This window comes from Gymnogyps californianus, chromosome 17, assembly GCF_018139145.2.
Source record: "Gymnogyps californianus isolate 813 chromosome 17, ASM1813914v2, whole genome shotgun sequence".
NCBI lineage: Eukaryota > Metazoa > Chordata > Aves > Accipitriformes > Cathartidae > Gymnogyps > Gymnogyps californianus.
In genome coordinates this window covers 14,974,388-14,990,173 of record NC_059487.1, presented here as the reverse complement: position 1 = coordinate 14,990,173, position 15,786 = coordinate 14,974,388, and the positions used below count along the sequence as shown (strand labels likewise).

Sequence of the window (15,786 nt, the reverse complement as noted above, 5' to 3'; positions counted from 1 at the left end):
CCTCCTGTGCAATTAGTCTCTTGACCTCCGTGGTTCGGTGAGGGATGCTGGGAAAGGAGCTGTGGATCACAAGGCCCCAAGGAAGGTTTCCTTGACAACACTTACTGAAGAAAAATGAGATTTCATGAATGCAGCAGATATTACCACGTGAGATGCTGACTCTAGAAGAGACAAGGATGCGGCACCTAGCAGGACGAGCCCCTCGGTTAGGGGGATGTGAAGTAGTGGCCTAGTGAACTGCTTTTTCAGATAAGCTTAATTAAACAGCTATTACAACCATTAATATTTATTTAGAAATGCAGCCGCTGTGGTAAAAGCAGACTTATTGTTTAATAATTTTTCTACTCACAAAATCTTCTCCACCTTGAATAAGCACTGGCACAGAAGGGAATTTTCTGCTCACTGCTGGTAGTTTCACCACACTGCAGCTTGGGTTTAAGATTCTTTAGATCTAGCATTGTTTCACCATTTACAAACGCCAAGCAATTGTACAGAAAGACTATGTATAGTAATATAATATAATAATACCAATAATACCAATACAATAATGAGAATAATAAACAGAGCAGACAGGTATTTAGTATTGCCAAATTAAACTGTATGGAAGAACCAAAAATAAAGATACTTGTGTTCAAAACCTAAATAGATATATTTTTTAAATGATACATTAGAGACTTTTTAATTTCTTCCTGCTGTTTCAGCTAGCTGGACTTAAATTTTCATCCTTATATGATGTCTCACAGGGATAGCGGCACTGTGACTTTGTCCTGAACTCCAGCCATCAACCATTGCATAACCAAAATACCTCAGGAAATCAATGCAAGTTTTTCCTCAAGAAAAGACCCATGACCTTTTTCAGTGAAAGTCTTGGCCGCTCTGATGGTGTTTGCACAGTAGACAAACAAAGAGCATCTTCTTAAAAAGCAAAGCCAGTTGGCAGGAAATCAAACGCTGAATCAACGCGTCGGGAATCAGCCAGGCAGCCCTGAACATCACAGGAGCGCGGCGGTGACCGAGGGCTGAAGCTGAGGCTCTTGCTCAGCTCAGGCTAGAGAGAAAGTAAATACAGGGGTTTAAGTTGCAAATTTTGTCTGTGTTGAAGCTGTAGATACGCACGCAGGGGCCCAAGGCGGCCGTGTACACCACTGAACAAGGGCAGTGCAGGAGTTGGAGCAGTCTGTGAGGCTACGTGTCCTTATAGCGGTGAAAGACACAGAGTAGCAAAAGAGTTTTCAAGTTGTTTTTTTATAAGCCAAGTGGAAAATTGTCTAGGTTTCTGGGTAAAACATTTTTTCTTCTTTTTTGCAGGAGTATCTCCCTTAACTCCTGGCTGGCCCATAGCAGTAGGATCAGCCTTTCCCATTTGCTCCATTTATTGCATGCTTGTAAATTTATTTCTCACATTTAATTTTAAAAAGAAATCTCTTATTAAAGGTGAACTTGGAAAGTGTAAAAGCAGGTTTGCTTGCAGGAACAGATACATACGGACATGTGTGTGTGTGCAGGCAGGACATCCTCTTACCTGTCATTGGGCTTTCTGAGCATCTTGCCTGCATCTGTACAAGTCATGTCAACATCTTGAAAGTGATATTTGTTATTTTGTGTCCCAACTGATTTCAGAAATGCAGTGAAATACACAGATCCAAACCAAATAAGATTAAAGGCTTTAAAAGCTTAATAAACTAAGAAGAGCAAATCTAGCTGATAACATGGCCTTGATAGTAGGCTATAAAGGACAGGGAGTAAGGAATTACAGGTAACTGACTTGTTCATTAGCATCCCTTCTTCCTCAGCAGTATGGAGGCACAAGGGGAACAGGTTGAACTCTCCAGCTTACCAGCATGACAGGAGCAACAGAAGACAAAGATGAGGGGATAGAAAAGATTTGAGGGACCAGAATTTAAACAAGCACTCCCCAGCCCATGTTGAATCAGCATCGGCATCTGCCAGTGACACTGTCCTGCCAGAGCTATCGGAAACGCAACTGGAATGGTTTGGAGCCCCCAACAAGAAACTGTTCCACATTTTGAGATGTTTTCTAAGACCATTTTCCTATTCTGCAATGGGCTCCATCAGGCAACGCTCCCCTCCAGCTCAGGTACAGCTTCCCTCTCTGGTGAAGTTTTAATGGTGTAAAGACCTTGAGTGTGTCCCGTCGTGCTGGCTTACAAAGCCTTTCTTTGCTCACGGTGGGTGAGCTATGTGATAGGACTCTGTAAACTGCAGAACATCTTCTCTGCCTTTCTTATCTTTCCCTGCCGTGTAAATGAACGATGGCCCAACAGAGAGCTTTGGCTTGTTTTGTTTGCCTGGCTAACAATTGCTTCACATGGTTATTTGCTATTCCAGTTTCACTCAGATCAGCAGAAACGTGGTTTATTTCAGGAGAGAAAAGTCTGCCACAACTATTCTGATTTTAGTACCACAACAAATCATTTAATTTAAAGAATGAAAGGTAAAAATGTTCTATGGGCTAGAGAAGCAAACGGAGCAGAAGGAATCCTATTTTTAATAAGAATAGTCATAAAGAAGAAAAATTTGTCCTCCCTGATGGAAAGGTCCTGTCAGCTTTGAATGGGTTGAAACCTGTGCCACAATCTGTGAAATTTCTCTTTACAACCAATCTCTCTAGAATATAATAGGCTTTCTCAATAGAAGAGTGTGAATCATCGTAAAGAACGCTACAGCAAGGATATTACTCTGCAGAAGCTTGGCAGCAGCAGAGAAAGATGGCATTTCTCCTGCTCAACAAGAGGGATCCAAGAGAGGTTCAGTACGAGGGTGCAGATATATCGGTACCTGTAGGCAGGGGCAAACCCTGACCCTGCATTTCTGAGCCAGCCTGAAGGAACCAGGACTGAAGGGGACCACGACATTCGTCACATCCCAACCCCAAATCAAGGCCAGCTTAGCACAAACATCAGCCCTGTTTACCTGCAAATCTCAGCAGCATTTAATGGGTAAGCTTTGCACGCAGACCTGTAGTGTAATGAGCGAAATGGTTGTTTATCTATTTGTTTTTAGCGAATATTTCCTTAATTATGCTAGGTTCCTGGGGGAACAGGGACAAGCCCAGGGTAACTTCAGGCTGCATTTCCGACGGCTGGATTGCAGCACAGAGTCACTACCTGCGTGTCAGTAATACAGTGTTAGAATTTCATCAGTAGCTTTTGCGCTTGTCATCAACACACATCTTACAGAAAATTGCTTTTATTTTTATAAATGAGGAAACAGCTTGCCTGAGCTCACACATCACACGAAGGCATACCGACCCAGCTCCCGCTCCCCTTAGCTGAACCAGCAGACAGGCACAGCCGATCTCTGTACCAGCTGAGTCACGCCTGCAGCTCCCAGGGACAGAAAAACATTTTAAAAAGGCAGAGAAAGTGGCAAAGGAATGTAAATCAGGATAGAAACAACCTGGAGACAAGGGCAATTGCAGTAAGGGAGAGGGAAGTATGACATGAAGCTAACTTCTGGGATCACGGGGAAAAATCCGGTGTGGCTGGGGACCGGAGGAGACCTCTCTAGGAGCTGCGCCCCAATCTGAAGTCAGTGTAGATTGGCAGGTCTGTTTCCAGGACGGTTGGGTACCTCTCACTTCACAGACCAATGTCTTCGCTAGTCCAAACAAGCCAGGAAACATCACGAAGCTGTGGAAGGACAAGCTTTTCCTTTTTTATACAGCCCTAATGGCAAACGTTCATTTGTGAGAAGAAAACACCTTTCCAGACGTGGATGCCCTGATTCTGGAGTGGGAAAACTCATGGCAGAAGGCCTGGGTAGGAAGGATCTGTCTTTATCCCCCTTTTCAGGGCCTGAAGGCAAGAGGCGAAGCTGAGCAGGGCGTTATCTCTGTGGAACACCCCCCCCATTGTGTCCCCTCGGCTAACTGATGCACCGCAGTGCTGGCTCTTGCGGCACATACATACGCCGGCGTTAATGTAACACACAAAGCCAATTAAATGCCTGATTGGATGAAGCGGTCACAGTCAAGTGACCCATTGCCAGCCAGTCAGGATTCAAAATTGCCAAATATCGTTAAGGTACGTGCGTTAAAAGATTAAGCGTTTAACCTATTACTGCTGTTTCTGATGCGATACAGAAAATCTGCTGTGCTCGCAGGGAGAGCAGGCTGAACGGTGAAATGAGCAGCGCTTGCCCTGTTCCAGCCCCGGCGCCGCGCGCGCGGCCGTGCAGCGCATCTCACAGCATCTTCCAGGTGGTTGCAATGGATCAGAACAGGGCAGTGTGTGTTGCTTCAAAGGGAAGACTAATTATTTTGCAGAAGAGACTGATTTGGAGACTGCCTCCATTCCCTCCCCACTCTCTCTGCCCCCCTTTGCCCGTGAAGAGAGATGTCAGAGAGGGAAAGCTGCTTACCCTGATTGATCTCCCTTAACCTGCTATAGATTTCTTTGAAATACAGATTTTTGTTGAACTTCCAAGGTAGTGTTGAGAATTGCAATACCTTCCTAGCCCAAGAGAGGTGTGAAGGTGATTTCCCCGCTGATCCAGGAAGAAGGAGGAATAATGGTCATTTAATAGATGTGGCTTCCCTCATCGTGTGGCTTGGCTGGGACCTGCAACCACTCACATCCTTAAATGCTTTAAACCATCACAGAAGCTCCAGTGCTTGGTCCCCAGCTGCCATTTAAAAGCCACGCGAGGAAAAGATGTCACATAGGTGATTAGACACAGTGGACTAGGACCACCCATGGTTAATGTCTAATTAGTAATTAAATTAATATTGACTATTGATGGTAAATTGTAATCATTTATTTAGGTGAAAATAAATATGAAATGTCATAATGCAATCCCAGCGTACTACTATGATAATTAAACACACTTTGAAATCTTACCCTGACAGGGAGATCTCCTGCTGTGCCTTAGCACCAGCAAAGCTACTGGTCAATGGCGGGAGGTTGGTTGCACTATGTTAGTGAAGACAAGCAAAGAGAAGATCTCTCTGCATAAGGCTGGGGGCACTGGGGAAAAACCTGCAGGAACCATTTTGCCCCCTCCACTCACTGTTTCTCCTATAAACATAGTATTTAAAGGCTGTGGGGATGTAAAGGCTAGCATGCAATTGCATGTTTACTGTGCTCTTTCAGCTGCATGCGTAACACAGCAGTTCAGATCCAGGTGACCAGTTGTTGCCTGATACACAGATGATGGCTACAGAGAAAAAACACATCTTTATGCAAATATGATTTGAAAATCAGGCCCAGCACTTCAACAGTAATGGAGTTTTATTTCTAGAATATAGTACTAGCCTTGAACCATCTTATTAGTGCTGGAGAGGAACACAGCATGTCCTCCTGGAAAACCGATGTGTTTGCAGAATTTCTTTACTGGGTGGCAGCATTTTCTGTGGGGTTAAGGTGGAGGAGAGCATTTCCTCCTCTCTCTCACTTTGATGGATGTACGCTGGCAAGCAGAAACATGAGAGGTGTCAGGAATGATGGAGTGATGCTGAAGGCTCTGACAAATGAGCTCTCGAAAGTCCTGCTGCAGCCATTTAAGATGTTACTATCCCACTGCTCACCTCTGCCCTCTGCCAGGGCCACCTCCCCATTGCAAAGTGCACAGAACAGGGGACGTGCTCCCACATAGACACTGGAGCTCACTGGTCTGCATTAGCTTAGCCGTCGGAGGAAATGGGATGAGTACAAAGTGGAAGGGGGGCATGTAGACACGTGTTCTGTCCTACTGACCTGGTTCATAGGCAGTAAATTGCTTTGGGAATGGAGTAACATCTTCAGCTGCTGCAGTGATTTGCTCAGGGAGCATGTCAAAACCTTGAGAATGAACGTCATGAGCCCAGAAGCTGCAACTCTCCTTTTCCTTCTCCCTTCCAGCTTGCTGCATTAGAGAGGCAAGTGTTCGATTTCCTGGGATACCAGTGGGCCCCTATCCTAGCCAACTTCCTCCACATCATCATTGTTATCCTCGGCCTGTTTGGCACTATTCAATATAGACCTCGCTACATAGTGGTGGTAAGTAACATCCCTTTTGTTCAGAGCCATTCGAAGCATTTTGCAGCCTTTGCTCTGGTGGGACATAGCAAGTGATGAGGAACTGAGTAAAGCCCTTGGGAAATCAGGCACGAGCGGTGTAAACAATTTTAGCAGGAGGTGCCTGGCTGTGCTTAGGAACACATTGTTCAGTTTGCTGCACTTTTACTCTACTTACGCCAAACTTGAGAGATTTGAGATAATTATTACTGGTACCAAAGTAACACCGAGACACTGCACAACAGAGAGGGAGAGTTAGATGCTGGACAAAGGCATGGCAGAAACTTCCACTGCCTCCAAACTTCTGCCCCTGCATCTCTAATCAGGCAAAGGACCATCTGCATATGGGAAACAAACAGAGGAAGAGAAAACGATTGCAGTGCTGACTCAGGGCATTTAACAGCCCCCAGCCGGATCACATATATATAAACTAATTCCAGTGACTTCCTAATGTTTATTGCTTCTCTCTCTTTCCCCCATTCCCTTCTAGTATGCCATCTGGACTGCAATTTGGGTCACCTGGAACATCTTCATCATCTGCTTTTACTTAGAAGTGGGAGGGCTTTCAAAGGTGAGTAGGAGCTTTATGGGTGAGTGCCCAGGCTTTGCATCAAAGGGGATGGAGCTTAGCTGGGAGCTCAGGGAGGCGGTGGTTAAGGTGAGTGGCAGGGGGATGCCTGGGAGCAGGTCCTGCCTTCTTGCCTATGGAGGGGGCTGCCTTACTACGGGATGGAGGAGTACTGCTTGTTGTATCGTAAAAATGGGGAGCTAAGACTGATTTCTGGAGCCCTTTGCTGGTTAGTGCAGGTGGTGGCTGGAATAAACCCTGCCCTCATAGCGGGTAGAGTGTATTTGCTTTTTAAAGGTGAGAGCAAGCCTGGCAGCAGAGCCATCCTGAGGGGAGATGGGGCTGGAGGGCTAATTCCCAGCCGTGATGCAGAGGTGGCTGAGGAAGGCTATGAGCTAACTAGATTACAGCTGATCCTCTTGTGATCTGATAACACCTTGGGAAGAAGGTGTGTGACTCGGGGGGGAAGGCCCTCGTGCAGCAGTGAGTGTGCTTGCTCTGCCAGCCTGTCCCAGGGAGGAGCTGCAGCACGGACTCAGTCTGGCTGGGCTGACATGGACCAAGGACTTGGCTGTAACTCCATACCTGACCAGCTCTTGATATTTGCCTCCCAGTCCTGCTGAAGACCTAGTGCACTTCAGCAGCAGGGATAGGTACCTGGTTGTTGCCACACCAGGCCAAATATTTCCCACTGCACCTTTTGGGAGACGCTCCTCTCTCTGCTGAACAGAGAACAAACCAGAGGGATGCTGGGGAGGCTGGCGCATCTCCTCTGGATGCAGCCTCAGAGGTGATGTGGCTCCTCTGTCTTAATTCTTCCTTCTTAAATACAGTGGTAGTTATTCATGGCTATTGGCCAGGGATGTTGTGAGTTAATATGCGAAGCTCTTTGAAGACTAGATAAGCTAAGTATTGCTGTCTGCTTAATGAGGGGTGAGTCAGAAATAATGAAAATGAGTGGCAGGCCCTAAATTAAGCCTGGGCTGTAAGCAATGAATTACTAAGTGTTGCTGTAGCTTAGCAGACTCAGAGCGATTATAGGATACAGGTTCATCTCGGAGCACTCTACATCTGGCCTAAATTCCCCGGTCATACATCTAAGTTGCAGTCATAATTGGAACTGTACTATGTTTTTTGTTTTAGGCCTACAACAAGTCATGAGTGACAGCATAAATCCTTTGCAGATAAGAAAATGTAACTTCCTAATTCCTCAATTAATTGCCATTTCCCCTCTCAATTATCTACAGAAACTTGAGAGAGTTCTTGCCCAAAACAGTGATTACTCATGGTCTGAAAGCTCAGCCTGAGATGATCTCTGTGTTGGCTGTGACCAATTAAAAAAGAATTTTAAGTAACTATTTAAACGCTCCCTTCTTTGGAGGAAATATTGGCTTGATAAACTCCTCTGGGAGCTTCTGACAGGCAGTGTTTGCTTCCAGCCAGCTGATTACTTGTGTTTACTAATCCCAACCTGCCCTGCAACACGTCGGGTTGCTGTTCTGCAATTCAAACAGCACTGCAAACTCCACTTTCTCAGCTACAGAGGAGCTTCATTTCATAACCTTGCTCTGTGCTGTGGCTTGTTCTAGCAAAGCCAGCACACAGAGAACCTTTATTTAGCCTACAGGATGATTCTTGTGATTGGGGACTTTTTAATAGAATTGGACTGCAATATAAGTCGCTATCGACTCAGTGGACCTCCCTCTAGAGCTGCAATGAGAATTTCATGCTGTTAGTGTGGTGGCAACTGGCAAAAACAAGAGTATTTGTGCTCATTTGGTGGTAAAATCCTTTACAGCCTTGCCTCTGTTCTTAATGAGTTTTTGTCATTTAAAAAAGCTGTCTTGTAAGAAAAATGCATGATGCTGCTTTCTTTCCTCCTTCTCCCCTTTAACTGAAGTTAATTTGGGTCTTTGTAATGGCAAACCAAATCCCTCGCTTCCACATGAGAACAAAAGATACACTTGAAATGGGAAATCAGGTTTCTGCAGGACAGTGTGGTGCTTTGCAGGCTGGACTCAAGAGTAGTGTTGCTCTTCCGCTGCATCTCTAGAAACCTGATCCAAAGCCAGCTGACATCTGCAGAGTCTTATTGATCTCTGTAGTCTTGGGATCAGACCCTGATCAGAAGGACACCTGGGCTTGGATGAACATGTGTTGAACAGGCTCTTGGAAGGGGCAAGGTCAGGGCAGTATCAGCCGGGGGTTTACAGCAGCAGTGCTGCAGAGGAGCAGGTACCTCTGTGTGCCCTCAGGGGCCTTCAGAGGAACCTCTCCTTTAGTTCCTAATAAGAAGTCAAAGCTTGTAATTAGCCTGGCAGTAAGCAGGTAGATGCAAATATTAGAAGAAGAGCTTTGGTGGAGTGAGGCTGATGGAGCTGGTCAGGTAAACACTAACTCATTAACGACTAGACTAAGGATGAATATGCTGGGGAGTGTTTCAGACAGGGCTGTGTTCCTGTGCAAGTCCCTTAAGGGGCTGATAGCTCTGAGGAAGGTCTTCAGGTGCTGTTTCCTCTGTGATTCCTGGTGAGCCTGTGGGAGAGAGCTGGGGGAATGGGAGAGTTGTGTTCCTGCCAGCGCCCTGCTTGCCCCTCTGTATTCCTGACAAGGGCAGCCTGGCAGGGAGATCTCTGTCAGCAGCTAGCTAATTTATAATGACAAAATGCAGAAAGGGCAGTAAGCTAGAAAGAATGGAGCTTGCTGACTTGATGGCTGGTAATGACAGCCCAGTGCAACCTGTCTCAAGGTGATAACTCAGGTGGGGTGAGAAAGGGGGGAAAGGATCCAAGCTTTTCTGCTGTAACAAGTTTAGGAAAAGCCTGAAGAATTGAAAAAATGAGGAAATGGTTATGCGCACTTCTTGCAAATAATTCTTCGTGCTCTGGTGCCTAGATCTGATTTCACAGTGGTGAGGGAGTACAGGATGCGAGCAGGGAAGTGCTGTGCAGTACAGGGCTGAGGTGAGCATGGACACTTGTTCTTGTGCCCCCCGTGCTTTGGATGTCCTGCTGATCTAAAGAACAGAAACCAGGGGCACCACAGCTGTGGGATCTGTGAGGTAAGGTCCCGTGTCAGCCCATAAGCAATTTGGTAGAGGGGTTAAGAGACTATCTCTTAGTTTTAAACTCTGTGTCATCAGTAGAATATGGGCTGGTAGGTGCATGGTTGTTGAACTGCAGTTTGGGAGCTGGCTGTTTGCTGTCCTTTACCAAGCAATCGCTTCTCCACTGACTCTTTCCTCCGTTGGGTTGTCTGCCTGCCACTTCTCACCCTCTCTTTCCTCCTGTCTTTCACATCATTTCCTAAAGTGCTCTTCCTCCAGCAGTGCTTGCTCTTTCCTGGCCATGCAAACCCTGAGAATGGCTGTTCTGGCCAGCCCTACTCAGGGTAGTTATAACTACTTACTAACCATCTACCTCCTACCCACTAGTTATAACTACCCTGAATTATTTTTTTTTTCCAAAAGGAAAATGCTCTTTCCTGCTCTGTGAATCTATTCTCTACTTCTTGGAAGAGCTAAACTAGCCTGATTTCTATATTTCTATCCTGTCATTTTGATTGCAAGATCTTGCAGTCTTTTCTTAGTAGGGATAAGAGTGTGAAATATGGCACAGCAGAACTTCATTAGGTGGCCAGACACAAATGGATCAGCATAAGTGTCTAGGAAAACACTTCCCTTGTTGCTGCAAGGGCCTCCCAAAGCGTGTAGCCTATGCCAGCTTTCCTGTAAGTGCTTTGCCAATGAGCAGGCAAGAGATAAAGCAATCTGGATTTGAAGGGTTGCTTCTCAGCACTGGCAGTGAGACGGTGATGTGCCTCCGAGCGGCTTTTGGCAGCATTGCCTTGCTGACTTGCTCTCCTCACAGTTCTGAGCACGCTTGCAGCATCTGCAGGAAGTGCAGCCTCTCCGAAAGTGCTGTACCACTGCTCTGTGGTGGGGCTCACAGCCCAATTTCCAGATTGTTGTTCCTCCTCCTCGGGTCTGTTCCTGTTCCATCTCCCTCTTTTCTCTTTGTCCATCTGGCCATTTGGTTAGGTGAATTGTTGGGAGCTATCTCTGAAGTTTCTAGGCTGTACTTGAAATAACATGTTAAGCTTCTCCCTGTCTACTCGAGTGTGAAACACAGTCCCTCCTGCAACCCCCCAGTCTGAGTTAATCATTAAAATCCTGCTGGTAAGACATAGGAGCATCTGTCTGTCCAGCTGCCATGCTGATTGACTCTTCATCGTGTACTTGAGAAACGTTCACAGAGGTTTGAGGAATTGGTGTTGTGTATTTCAATGTATTCCTTTGTCTTTTCCCTCTGGAATTACTCATCTTGGAATGGTGAACTTTTTTTTTTTTACCCTTCCTTTATATTCTCTCTTGTCTACCCAGTGCTTTGATCTGAATCCAGAGCCGTGGCGGTGGTCTAAAACGCCTCTTGAAATGGAAGCAGCCCTTATTAGTCAGTTATTTGTATTCCAGAGAATCTGGACGGCCTCTTGGGATCACTTTGTACCTGGAAAAAAATACTGTGAGGAGGATGGATAAATGCATGCATAATTACAACTGTCCCTCAACTCCATCTAAATTTAGAAACTGGAAGCCTGGGATTTGGCCTTTAAATGCTGTGGCATTGTCAACGAGCCTGCTGAGACACAATGAAAGTGCTTCCCTGTTGTCGCAGGGTGACACAGCTATTCAGCACACATGACTAAAAGATAAACATTATATTTCCTATTTTGATAAGAAATGTTTCCAACTGAAAAGATTTAAAATTATTCTGCTGTCAAGCTCTGGGGGCTCCCATACAGGGTTCAGTTTGTTTCCAGAGCCACTATAGCGCTGGCTTGCCTGATAATTAAGGACGCTTGGGGGGGAGGCGGTTCAGAAGGCTGCTAACAATAAGAAATAAAACCATCTCTGATAGCGTCCCTTAGAAAATCATTTCAGAATAGCTTTCAGAAAACTATTTTAGAAAAGGAACACAGCTGCCTCTGTGGGTGTCAGAGGTAGGTGTGAGTTTCCCCATGGGACAGAGTGGGGTGAGGCTGGGAGTGGAAAATAGACTCTGTAAAATGTAGGTACTACAGTTTAGTGCTGCTGTCTTCCTTCTCACGCTGATGGCAAATGGATGGCAACCAGGTGCTACAACAGTTCAGAGTGATATGTGATTTTTTTTGGCTGGCCTTCAACATGCTCCCGAGAAGGAGCTCGTATCACTCTTCGCTCATATTTCTTTTCAGGCTGAAGGTTAAAGAGGAAGCGATAGCCCTTCAAATAGCAGCCTGTCAAGAAACAAGGGGGAGTGCAGTTACACACAGATCACTCTCGCCCTACAGCAGGGCTTGCTCACTTCTGGGACTGATTAACATCTTTCAACCTGCATACCGCTTTGGGGAGTATTTCAGTGTGTTTAGACTTCAAATGTGTTGCGGAAAGGTTTTGGGAAACAGCTGTTCCCTAAACCGTCTTGCAACTGGTTCTCTTCTCCTGATTTTAGTGTGCTGTTCCTATTCCGTAGTTTCACATCTCTTCAACCACGTCCTCACAAATGAAGCTGGCAAACTGCAGGAGACATCCTGGGATTGTTTTCCCAGTCTCCCAGCAAGCACTGAGCAACTGGAGGTCAATTAAGTGATTTTCTTGAATGCTCTTTTATTGTGCCCCATCCTCTGAGGACATCCAGCCAGGGACACAAGCAAAGGAACAGCATTGCTTTGCATGTTGAGACCCTTTCATTCGTGCTGCCCTCGTGCCCTGCAGCGCTCCAGACAGATGCTTGTTCAGAAAGGTGTCTCTGTGAATGCAAGGGCATCCATAATCCCCGTGTGCATTCAGTATTCATTTTACATCTGTGAGATGGATGGCTCCTGTGTAAGTCGTCGTGGTGCTTTTAGAATCCAAATGTGCTCAGTTTTTCCAATCTGTTCTTAACTGAAGTATAATTTTTTTTTTTTTTTTTTTTTTTTTGCACGGAGCTGAAGCGTGATTGTAGGCAAAAAGCAGTGAGTGCTGGTTAGGACCTACTGTTCTTCCACCTGCCCACCTCCAGCCCAGCACCTCTTCTGCTTTTTCAGGCTTAATTCACAAGCAAGTTCAGTTTCTGCAGCAAAGTTAAGCCAGAGCTAATTTTATAAGGACTGACAAAAGGGAGATTCAAGAAGGAAAGCAGCCTGTTTGTTACTTTGCCAAATACACATAGATGGCTCTGTAAGGAGCAGAGAAGGCACTGAAGAGGCTCTTTGCATCAGTGAAGCAGAAGGTTTGGGAAGGCACCATCTGTGAGCTGAGAGAGGGAAGCCCTGGGGACCGAGGTTAAGAGCAGATCCTGTGGTGCCCTGCGGAACAGCTTTGTTTCTGTGCTAACCGGGGGAAGCCCCAGGCGAAGAAACAGGAATTGAGTCCTTTTTTTGAGAAAGATGATTCTTTCCTTCCCTAACGAAAGTGGTGAGTGGCTTGTGAGAGGGAGAAGAGCAGAGCAGCTTGGAGGGCTGGCTGTCTCCAGGAGGAAAAGCTTTTGCTGGGGAAGATCCATGTGTCTCGGAACATGCAAACTTGGGAGAGAGAGAATAAGATTTGCAGAAAAGATGCGATTTGGTGGGTATGTGAGATATCTGTGGGCCACTGAAGAGCAATGCCCAGCAGAGGGAGCAAGCCAAAGACTCTTCTGCCAAAATTCTGAGAAGCTGGACGAGAAAACTGTCTCTAGAAATGTAGATAGCACAGCACCTTGCACTCTGTGCGTTATCCTCTAGCTGCCAATCTAATAATTATTCCCCATAGCCTTTAAAATGCAGACAGCTCCCTTTAAACTCCCAACTGTTAACAGAGTTTTCCCTATTGTCTTTGCTATTCAGGCTGCTTTTGCACTAATGCCATACTTCATCTCCGTGCCCTACTCCATCTAGTGTGAAACACATCCCATCTGTTGTGGTGATTATGTCAGGAGTTTGGCAGCTGTCTTCTCACCTAATTGTCCGTGTTTCTTAACACGTGCTTCCTGCAGCATATTTTAATAACAGCTCTGCAAACTGTTTTTGAGTATCCGTGGTGGAGTGGAGGGTACCTACACAACGTGCATAGAGGGGCACTTGGTTTCTATTCACAGGTTATCTGGCTGGCATTCAAATTTTCTGCTCTTGTAACTCAAGTTTGCCCCTGGATACACTTTTCTGTGTCTGTGTTTGTATCTGCAGGACTACCTGGCTAGGCTCCCTGTATTGGCAGCGGAGACAAGCCCTCTCTCCAGAGGGTAATTCAGAGCAGGAGCCTGGATTAGCTGCTCTGAATCTGTTGTTCCCTCTGGACTCTACAGGCAGCTGAGGCAAAGGAGCTGCCACGTGAGGTTTCCCATGGTAGGAAGTGTGAATACCCCAAGCTCTGACTGCTGCTGTTCTGGGAGCTGCTTCTTTCCTACAGGGACTGTGTAGGACCCTGGCATGAGCAGTGTGAAGTAGTATATGGATAGGTGCTAAAACTTTTAGTAATCATTAGGTGGGGTGTGTATATCCAGTATCTACTTCTACTCTGTAGAGACACATAGATTCTCTGCCTGAGAATTTTATAATCTATCCTTCAAAATAAAACTTCCAACCCCTCGCCTTGTTTTGTGGTCAAAAGGGGGTGTGGATTGCGCACCAAAGTGACCCGAGAGGGCTGCTGGGACACCCAGCACTTAGCACTCATCTGTGAAGTGATGCAGCTGATCTGTGCAGCCAGTTCTGAGTTTGTCTTTTACTGTCTGCAGGAAGGGCTTTGCCATGTCCTGTAAGCTCAAAATCCCAAAGCTCTCCTGGGTACCCCAGCAAGTACCACTCTTTTTCTGAAGTGTAAGGGAAGTGTTGTTGTTTTTAAATGAGCACCTGGTTGCATACCAGACTCCTGCACTATTTGTGTGGCATTTCACTATGTAACCCCCACAATGGCGTGGTTTAAATTATTGAACTAGCAAAGATGAGAAGAGCGAAACAAAAAGCCTCTCTTGGGGCAGAGGTGATAAGGAATTGCTGGGGAAGTGTTTGCAAGAAGCTGCAATCCCCACCGTGAGGTCAGCTCAGCTGGGTTATCTGACCTGAGGCTGACAGTGTGTCAGCTCAACAGAAGATGTAGAAGGACCATATGTGAAGAGTGTGGAAGGAAATCAGACAGAAATGATACGGGAACTTGTTAGATGTGTTAAAAGCTAGGAGCAGAGGGAGATCTGTGGGGTTTTGAAACTCACTTTGGGGTTACAAAGTTCGTATTTTTCAGTTCTCTGTGTTGATTCCTGTGCTGGGAAAAGCATACCCATAGCACGTGATTCTGTGACAGGATGCTTAGTGCTGCCTTGTTTACCTTTTTCTTCTAGATTTGCAAGGTTAATCTCCCAAACTCAAAACTTGAGGGTTCTTTTCTGGGTGCAGGAACCACTAGCAAAGCATTCTTGGGTCTGCAGCCTAGAAACTGTCTTTCTAATTTAGAAGCTGCTTCCAAAATATGCTACATGATGGTGAAATAGGTTTGTTGGAGTGCTGCAGGACTGCCTCAGAAATGGTTCCCACCACAGAAGCCTGCCTGTGAAATACTTATAAGAAATATAAAGCCAACATATTTTGATCTGTGCTATCATTTCTTGAGGGTGGGAATCTTGGAAACTTTAGGTTTTCCATTGATTTTAATACGACCTCCATCTGACAGCGTATCAGACGCTCTTATAGTAAATGGAGATCTCTTGGCAACTTTTCTCTTTAGGACAGTGAACTCTTGACATTCAACATCTCCCGGCACCAGTCATGGTGGAGTGAAAATGGTCCTGGCTGTGTAAGGAAGGAGGCTTCAATGTCTGGCATCAAAGGGCTGGATAGCCATTCCTACATCTCTGTGATAGGCTGTGCCCTGGAGTATCGGTACATTGAGGTCATGCACAGCTCCTTCCAGATCCTGATTGCGGTGAGTACATCGCTGAGAGCGACACAGGGTAGCAATTATTGAGGAGATGCTGTTTGGTTTTGGTTTTTTCCAGGCACAGAGGCTGGCCCATATTTTCCACCCCATTTTGTATCATCTGATTGCAAAAGCCTCTGTAAATGTGTTTTTGTTTGTTCTCCTGTTCTCTCTTATGAACAATATTGCTTGAAAGAATTGGAAATGGATACCAGCAAGCTAACACCTGAGGTAATGTATCACATGCAACCGTACAATAACAAATCATTCTGTATCCCTGTTGGGGTGTG

At 45.8% G+C, this 15,786-nt stretch overlaps 1 protein-coding gene across 2 annotated transcripts in view; it reads left to right on the top strand.

The window, feature by feature from the left end:
- NKAIN4 (sodium/potassium transporting ATPase interacting 4) overlaps positions 1–15,786 on the top strand; it is a 54,103-nt gene that overhangs the window by 19,860 nt on the left and 18,457 nt on the right. For both annotated transcript variants that reach the window (XM_050907167.1, XM_050907166.1), the window contains exons 2-4: positions 5,862–5,999; positions 6,508–6,588; positions 15,305–15,502. In XM_050907167.1, coding sequence (XP_050763124.1) covers positions 5,862–5,999; positions 6,508–6,588; positions 15,305–15,502 — 417 coding nt within the window. The remainder of the gene's footprint in view (positions 1–5,861; positions 6,000–6,507; positions 6,589–15,304; positions 15,503–15,786) is intronic.